The sequence below is a fragment of the Besnoitia besnoiti genome, chromosome VIII (assembly GCF_002563875.1).
Source record: "Besnoitia besnoiti strain Bb-Ger1 chromosome VIII, whole genome shotgun sequence".
Taxonomy (NCBI): domain Eukaryota; phylum Apicomplexa; class Conoidasida; order Eucoccidiorida; family Sarcocystidae; genus Besnoitia; species Besnoitia besnoiti.
In genome coordinates, this window is record NC_042363.1 from 743,891 (window position 1) to 753,025 (window position 9,135).

The 9,135-nt window shown below is 53.8% G+C and overlaps 1 protein-coding gene across 1 annotated transcript; it reads right to left on the reverse strand.

Annotated features, from left to right (window-relative positions):
* Positions 1 to 5,373: 5,373 nt before the first annotated feature.
* Positions 5,374 to 8,921, reverse strand: BESB_082370 (LEM3 (ligand-effect modulator 3) family / CDC50 family protein; the record flags this gene model as incomplete). Its single annotated transcript, XM_029366587.1, has 6 exons — positions 5,374 to 5,564; positions 5,872 to 6,033; positions 6,467 to 6,788; positions 7,323 to 7,454; positions 7,840 to 8,106; positions 8,727 to 8,921. The coding sequence occupies 6 exons, from the start codon at positions 8,919 to 8,921 to the stop codon at positions 5,374 to 5,376; spliced, it is 1,269 nt and encodes a 422-aa protein (XP_029217047.1).
* Between the last annotated feature and the right edge of the window lie 214 nt (positions 8,922 to 9,135).

Sequence of the window (9,135 nt, forward strand, 5' to 3'; positions counted from 1 at the left end):
GATTCACGAACCCGCTCATCCGTACAGCAGGCTTGCACCTCTACGCTGCCTCCTAGCCCGGGATTTCGTATTGTCCGTCTAGGGCATGTTCGAAACGTAGCTGGGATGCAAGCGTTATCATCCTCTCTTACCGTGTCCAAGGACGGCCCTTATTCCCAAATGGCTTTCACGCGCTTCTTGTCGCTGGCTCGGGACGGTGCAACGCTTTTAAGTATGCACTGGTGGGGACACTGCCCCACACCATGTTGGGAAGCAAGTGTGCAGGCAAGCGCTGATGAATATGACGCCGCTGTAGCAGCCAGCCCGAGCGAGGACCGTGGTCTCACGGCGTCTAGACTCAAGGGCCGCAACCTCTCGTAGTGCGCACCGCGGACAGAGACACAGCTGGCGTGTGAATATTTTCTACTGGCGCATTCTTTCATGCCACTGAATCGACACGGCCCGAGCAGCCAATGACCAAGGATAAAATCCACAGTTTTTACCGGGCTGGTTCTGCACTTCCGGCCTGACCCGGCAATATGACATGCAAGCGGAGCGAGCCATGGCTGAGGGAGGCGGCTCAGTTCGCCGGTGAGTTTCGGACATCAGTTATCTTTACCTTTGCCAGCAGCTGATATGTGGATTGCCACTGACAGCCCACAATACTCAGCAGTGCTCTTAATTGATGCGTTATGGGTTTGGCGCGTGGGGCAGAGACACAACACCCTCAGGAAGCGGTCGCTTGGCTTCACTGTCTCCGAGGAGAGCACAGGGGCACATGAGTCTCTAAAAACGGCGAGAAGCCTTGTCAACTTGTGTGAGACGCAGGAGCGGCAGGTTCTCCGTCTTTCAGAGTTACATTATCGGGGAAGAAGCATGTCCCTGCGCCTCGCATCATTGAAGCACACCAACAAAAGAGGTGATCTATCAGTGCTCAGTGAAATGTAGAGCGGAGCCGTCTAGGTTGACAGTTCGTACAGTGCGTACAAGAAGCACAGGAAATAGCACTGAAAAAATACTGGCGGCCCCGATCACTTGGAGCTTCTCGCAGTACTATCACAGCGACATGCTCTCAATTGGTGTTCCTCAAGTGGCTTACGACCTGCCATTTCTGCTATATCGAAGGGAAGGCCGAAACGAGGACTTCTCAGGACTCCGAAAGTCTGAAGAAATCTTAGCTGCTGTTGTCGGTGACACAACGGCAGAAACAGACACAGCGCGGAATGGCGATGGACCGTACACAGAAATCGTACACCGTTGTCACGACCCTCTGGTTCATGACGTTGTTCGGAACGCAAAACGCGCTGGCGTTTTGCACATGCCCCACCGTCGGTTGAACTGACCTTACTGCCGATCGAAGCGTCTTATGAGTTGTTCGCAGAACCAAACGAACGTTTCCCGAGCTGGCTGGGGCCAGATCGGGGAATAGATGCGTGGAAAAAGAGTTCGGCCGCAGAGCGAGAGGTGCGTTGTGATCCCACATCAAACTGGAAAGAAGCTTTCCGCTTAAAACCGCGCCGTCGACAACCAGAGCATTATGGCACCACACCTGTTTAGAAAAAAAAGTGGCACGTGTAGTTACCACCTTGCTGCCGACACCAGACTCCTCGCGAGTCACCCGGACAGCAATCAAGCCCCCCGTGCCGTGGATATGAGCGGATATGTTCTCCTCCAGATCCGCTGCATCGCGCGTCTTCGTGGTCGTGATCCGGACACCATCAATGCATATCGCGGAGAAACTTTCTATTGCGAGAGATTGTTGCTTTTTCCTGGTTTTGCCTCGTTGGGCTGCTACGACGACGACGCATCCATTAACACATAGTGCACTCTTTTCCACAGTTATATATGAGGACACGAGGCGAATTACCGTACTGTTCGCTTGTGATCGTTGAGGCCATGCCCTGCATTCAGTGACTCTTTCACATAGAGTGTGACTCTTCACCGAATACACGGCCAACCACTCCTTCAGCCCCGAGCCACAGAGCGGCGCTCGATTCTCGGAAACCCGGTCCTTCGATTGTGAACAGGAGTTTTCTCCCCCGATTCCCCTTTTGGAGAGTGGATTCGACTACGCCGAGAAAACGAAGAAACTTTTTCAGCCAAGGTGCCACTATACCTGCGGACTGTTGCCTGCGATCGCCCTGTGTGAGCTAGAGAAAGAGGTGGGACACAAGCGTCGTGACAGAAGACCGAAGTACAGCGCCTAGAGTCAATCAGTGAATCACACAGTCCGTGCGCCTTCTCCTACACCGTCTGCAGCCGTTTCAGCCTTTCCGCATGCAACCGTGAGAGACGTGGAGCAGGTACGGGCCAGTAAAGTGGGGCTTAGACAAAACTGCCTCACACCTCCACAGGGGCCGGACAGAGCATGCAGAATACTGTGTGCCCTCCAATAAATGCCAACGCGATGGCCGTACACACGCCAAGACCACAGCGCTCGTCTATATGACACGGTCACCATTGTACGCGCGACGTTGCTTTTCCGAAGCCGCTATGGATGCCTTATTTGCCGTTGTTACTGGGAAACAGTTCCATACAGTTCCAACGTCTTGCTGCTTGCACTGGATCTGCAGTTACGAATACCCTTCGCAACTTGACAGGACCGACTCTACGAACATACCAACAAGCACAGCGGGAAAAGGAGCACCAGGTACGCATAGACAGACGTTTGCTGCCAAACTCTATGCATCGTCCCTCTTTGGTGAGATAGCCTTCGAGAGGGTGCATCATAACATTAGACACTACTCGCTTTTGGTTTACACCTAGTTACTGGCATGGATACCGTAAAGAGTACCCGCGTGCTCTATTGTACATATGATCAAAAATAGTGTGAACATGTCATCGCGCATACTTTCATCTGGAGCTATGCCAAGGCCACTTTACCGTATTTATCCGAGCGAGTCGTGCAGGCAGCCTTAACCTCGACCTTCTCTCTCTCTGGAAGGTTTTTGCCACAACACCCAGCCACTTGACCCAATTTAAGCGCATACCTCTGGCTTGAGTTAACTCATGGATCGGTCGACTGCTTCGACTGTAGGGCAGAGACTGGTGTGTGATCACCAATATGGACCCTGTGCTCAGGAAGCTTGTCAAGAGGTCAGAGACCTGGATAAGTGGTGCGTCTCCCACCGCTGCAAATACGTGACTCGTGGAGGTGGCCCATCAACGATCACTGAATTGAGAACCCACAGAGTTTCCCATAGACAAGGCAAGACGCCATCCGTGCACATGGCTCCTGTGGCGTCCAACCGCATTGACAAGCGCATGCAGTTTTAGCTGGCTGGCTGCCTTGATTCACAGCAAATGCAAAACAGTAAAGCTGGCAGACACGCATCGCCGCCTCAAAGCCACCTTCCGGTTCTGCTTTTAGGGGCAAGACCCTGGGTGTAATACCTGCGAGCAGAGCTTCGACGGCAGAGGCTGCTGGTGGTGCGGGGGATGGTAAACAAGGGCGCGGCGTCAGCGCTGGGCTCCTTGGGAGATCAACTCAAGAAATTGGCGCAGTGGGAGGGCAGCACCAGGCGGCTAAAGATGACAAAACACGCCGGATGCGACGCCCTCTGAAGTGACGTATGTGACGTCTTCCCTTTCGAGTCGAAATGCGCCAACTGTAGAGAACGTGGCGAATAGAAATAGACGAACATCAGATACAGGCATAACGTGGGGGTCGAGTCATCACCCCGCTCTAAGACAGAGATGAAGTCAGCACGAGGCAGGGAACTTTACCACTCTGCCTGCATTTCCTGGTAACGCCTGCCGGCTCGTGGTGTCGCACGGCAACGAATGTGGTCGTACGAGTGCTTCCTCCCATTATTTAGCGCTAGGCTATTCCCGCATTGATAAACGCGTACGCGTTTTTTTAATATTTAATATTAATAAAGAAAGTTGTTTTAAAAATTTTCTTAAAGATCAAAAGTGCTGTAACATCAGCCGCCGTTCCCAGCGACCGTAAAACCTCGTAATCAGGTGCTCATTTGCTAATGTGGCGCGATAATGCGTGCGGCTCCCTGCCGACGGCTATCCAGTCTGCTGCGCTAAGGAGGTACATTATCGCCATAGAAATGCACTGACCACGGTACACCATCACCCCCCAGAAAAAGGTAGTTTATTCAAACCTAGGAATCCCATTTCAGTAAGGGCAACAAACAGCATAGGTGAGCTGTTATCTGACTAGTATTGCATGCTTGATGACGTAGGTTAGGATAGCTCGAATTGTTGGATTTCAGTACTCAACTGCAGTAAGGTTATTCCCCATCGGTTGCATTCGAGGCGCAATCTATGAATTCTTGCTCACACTCATCTTAAGATCGCGAGGATTCTAGTGCGCGAATGCTAGTACGATCAGAAAAGAAAAGATGGCCTCTGAAACCCCTCGTACTACCGGGGTAGCGTGGAATCTCCTGTTCGCCAACCACACCGCTGGCATATCGGCAGCAGCAACGCTGGTCATGAGTGCGCTCCACCCAGGCAGGGCTGTGTCACGATGAACAGAGAGGAGGAAGCAAGGTGACTAGTACGACAGACTCGCTGCAATCGCCAAGTTAGGCTGCACGAGTTCATTCTATAGGAAGCAAGAAGGTCATGAATCAATGCTTCGGGCTGCATGGAAATCGAAGGGGCATTCCGCACTATAAATTAGTGTTTGGAAATCGTTTTACGGAAAGAACTTGGTTGTGCTTCGTAGCCCGAGCTGCGTTAAGAGCGTCGGAGGCGCCCGACGGCAATGCAAGTCGCTTTAGATCAAAATCTTAGAAAAGTGCAAACTCATGTACACAAGGAAGCATAGGAAGACATCACAGTGGTCGCTACGCGGACAACAAAGCAAATACGGATGATGCACGCACTCCACCTTAGCCTTGTCACCTGAGAAGTACACAGCTTGGAGATACTGTCTTCTGAACGGATCCTCGAGGCTGGATGCCTCACAAACAAAACAATCCAGAGCTCGCTCCCTTTTGACTTCGTTTACTCGAGCAGTGCCGTGGGGAAACAGGCGCGAGCATATCTGGAAAAAACGGGTTTGCCACCGAAATTCAAATAGATCGTTTACTGGACTTTCCAGCAAATCCACATATCTTGTCCGCTCGAAAGCAGCTGTTTGTGGACGCCACAAAACCTTTTCCGTGTGGCTTTCAAACAAACCCAAATTCAGGTGTCCGGCCTGCAAAGTCGCGAGCAGAAACTCGGAACACGGCGCTGGCACGGATGCTGGGACGGTGTCGAGGGGGGCAGAGTGCATCCTCCACCCGTCTGTCTCTCGCTCCTTCTCCGCGTTCAGAGTGCAGACACGCAGAAAGCCTCCAACGCCTGCGGCTTTCCGCCTCAATTGTGCTCAACTGTCCCTGTATCTGACCGCCTCTCTCCCGTCTCGCTCCCCAACGCAGTGCTTTCCTCTCATGCATCGCCGTAGAGCGCCTTCCGAAGCCACAAAATGTCTCCCATGTGCCGCGGGTTGCGCATCTGCGCGTACAGGAGGATAAGGCAAACGACCAGACACACGCAGGCCACCACCAGGTACGCGATACCGAGAAAAGAATTCCTTCCTCCCAGCCAGGATGCCTGCGAGATGACGACGTACTTCCTTCCTGTGCAACAAACGCATACCACAGACAACCAGACACGCGCGTGCGTGCCCTGAATGTTTTGACGTCTGCAGCGAAGACGACGAAGACCCACGGACACCCGCCGGTCCCCCTTCCTGCGCCCTCACCAGCTACTCACATCGACGGGGTGTCTGCCGTCCTTTTATACAGAAGAGGAAACAGATGCAGACCTCCACACGCAGAGAGACGATAGAGGCACATGAGCATTACCCTACATATACAAATTTGCCTGCTTGCGTGCCCTGCGAGCGAGTTCGCCATTCTTCTTGTGCTGACGCGCCGCACTGACCTCCGAAGGATCTCACGTCGTACGTGTCTCCCTCGATGTTCACGTAGATGGGGAGCTTCAGCGGAGTCTCTTCGATTTTTCCGTAGACCTTCCTGAAGGTCGGTAGCGCCGCCTCCCTCATCCAGACGATGAAGTGACTGTTTTCCACGCCCTCGCCGACGCCTGCCGAGCACACACCACACATTCACCGAAGGCAAAAATGAAGAATACGCCTGAGACAAAACTCCCGATCCGAAGAGGCCGCTCGCTGCCTGACCGCGCCCAGCCACGAAACGCCTGCCAACGCAGACGCACATATAGAGACCGACACAGAATTGCAAATGTCTAAGAACCGCTTCACGCATCCACTGACGCCAACTCAGAATGGACAGAGGGGCGCACGCGCGGTCGACGCCACTGCTACACACCCTACTTGCACGAAATTTCCATCTTTTCCTTTTTAGACGCGGCGATAGACACTGGGGCTCAGATCGCCAGGAGCAAGGTGCCAGAAGATGCTACGCGGCGAAGTCATTTCTGCGGTCGCGAGATGTCCATAAGCGAGCAGAGGCCTGGCGGCCCGGAGAAGACGGCGCGGCGGCCGCTGCTGCCGCACCTGGTATATCCATGTGAAGTGCCTTTCGCATTTCCGGCTCGAAGAGCCAGAAGTCGACGGACTTCTCGTAGCGCTTCCTTTCTTCCGGACTCGGGTTTTTGAATCTCGAGTTCAGGTCAAAATGCCAGCAAATGGTTTCGCGGCTCTCATCGAGCGGTATCAGGTCGTATGCATCGTTCTCGCGCTTCCGGTGCAGCGAGAAGGAATCCGTGAAGACGGAAAGCGCGTTCAGCCCGCAGGGGTCGAGTACGCGCCCGTCGTCGGCGAGGTACCGTGGATCGCATGCCGTCTTGACTTCGCTCGCCTCCGTGTACACTTTCCCCTGCGAAACGCAGCCGCACACGTGGCAAACAAACGAGGAAAGCACGCGCCGCTAAGCCAAGAGAAGCTTCTCGCGAAGAAACAGCTCCTATCGCTCTCAGGCCACAGGAGCCACGGGTAGGGGGGGCGGGGGGGCACGCGCAAGACGAGCGCAGCGGAGAGCGTGCGACCACACGAGAGCCATGCGACCCCTTGAACAGGACGCTGGATAGCCTCTGCGCTGAATACGTGTATCTTGGGTGCCTCGAGACCCTCTAATCCACTTCACAAACGTCTCTTGACGACGAACAGCAGATACATTACATCCACACACGATTTGTGAGCGCGCCAAAGGGTCGCTCGGATGGGGTGGTTTCCGAATGGACTGCAGAGACACGACAGCGCAAGCGAAGCAGGCAAAACTTTGGAGTCTTTGTTGCGCGACACGACACCCCCGACCCGGTAAAGGTCTTGAAAAGACACGCAGGAATCCGAACGCGGCACAACTCTCTCCTCTGCCTCAGCACCACGTTACCTCCGCAAGAGCCGATCTTACCTGCAGCTGCGAATCAGAGCGAGACTTCAGGTAGCGACGGTGATTTTGATAAAAGTTCGTCAGTTCGTAGAAAAAGTACAGAGTTCCAGTGAGCTCGGTCACACTCGTGTCCGTGCAGTCTCGCGAGTCGACCTGTGAAAAACCGGGGCAGCCGCAGAAAGGAGAGGAGTGCGCGATAATACGTCTATATAACAAGAGCACGCGTCTTGACATACGAGCTGTACGAATTTCATGGAATCCACGTACCCGACACCTTTTCATATATATATATATATATATATACATACATGCACATGATATACATACTTGCGTGTCCCTGCACACATTCACACAACACACGCGAAGACTCTGCGCAGGGACTCGCGATCGAAATCCGCGTCCATGCAACCACTCCGGCATTGTACGACGCAGCAGGTTGGGGCAGGCCTTTCCTATTCTGTTCCTGCCTCTTCCCGCTGCTCTCCACCCTTCTCCCCTTCTAACTCTTTCGTCCGGCATGGAGACCCCGAATGCGTACCTTGATGTAATTCTTGACGCCCGCTGCGTCCGTGTAGTCGACTTTACACTCGAGAATGTTATTGGAGGTGACAAGAATGAGGATGCCAAGCGCAAGGAGCACGAGTCCGCCAATGCCCAGAATTCCCACGATTCGCTGAGGCGAGAGGACCGGCTGCCAGGCATGCATGCGCTGCTGCATGAAGTCCGAGAAGGCGCGCTTCGTGCAGCCGCACAGCCGCCGCTTCTCGCTCTTCTTGCCTACTCCACAGACGCAGCATCCGCCACCCTGTAAACCCAGCCAAAGATGACGCCAAAGAATTCACTCCCGTGCACACACACGTCCTCTTCGCTTGACGGTTACATTCACAGCAGCTTCTTCGGGTATCATACAGTCGGCGGGCGGCGAGCACGCAGCAACCAGACCCCGCTTTTCCGCAGACGCATATGCACACGTCGTAGACATCACTGAATGCAGCCCCCCCCCGCCTCCTCTCTCCCCCCCTTTACGGATTTACGTTTCGCAGTCTTCTAAAGACTGGGGCGCTGGCGACGAGTCTGTATTCTCACGCTGCTGGACAGTAACATCTCCTTTATGACTGTGCATATATATATATATATATATATATATATTCAGGTACTACTCTCATGGTGGATCACGCTTGAACACGGACGCGGACATACCCGCGCATAATAATACAGAGATACTTATGTATCGTCCGATGAACAGGAGTATACGGAGGTTCCTGCGCAGTCGAGGGCATCACCGAGCTGCACTCCGCAGCGCGCGTCGCTGTGCCCTCTTTCAAGCGGAGTCAGTGTATCACTGATCTCGATACAGGTTGACGGACAGAACACCTGCGAACGGACGACACGGGAAAGAGGCGCGTCAGCGAAGAAAAATCCTACCTCATCTGTGCTGGCTTCTGACGGAGCTTTCCGCGGACTGGGGGATGCCTTCGGCTTGGCTCCTTCCCTAAAGGGCACTGCGACGAAAGACGATTTTTCATGAGGACCCTGGGCGTCGTTGCCCTCCCTATGTGGCGCAGACGCATCCTCCTCTGTCGCCGAGGGAGTGACTTTGCTTCGACTCTGACGAAGCATGGTGACTCGGTAAAAGCGAAGATGGAACCCAAAGTCCTGCCCGGAATTCACAGCCTGACGCTCATCTTGTTGCTGCTTCCTGCCTACGAGCAGGGCGAGCCGCAAGAAAAGCTAGCTCTTGCGTCACCGTAAAACTCCGTTACCTGACGACCTGAGGGAATCCGGGAATACGCTGGTGAGAGAGACTCTCTAAAGAAACCGGAAAGCCATTCGT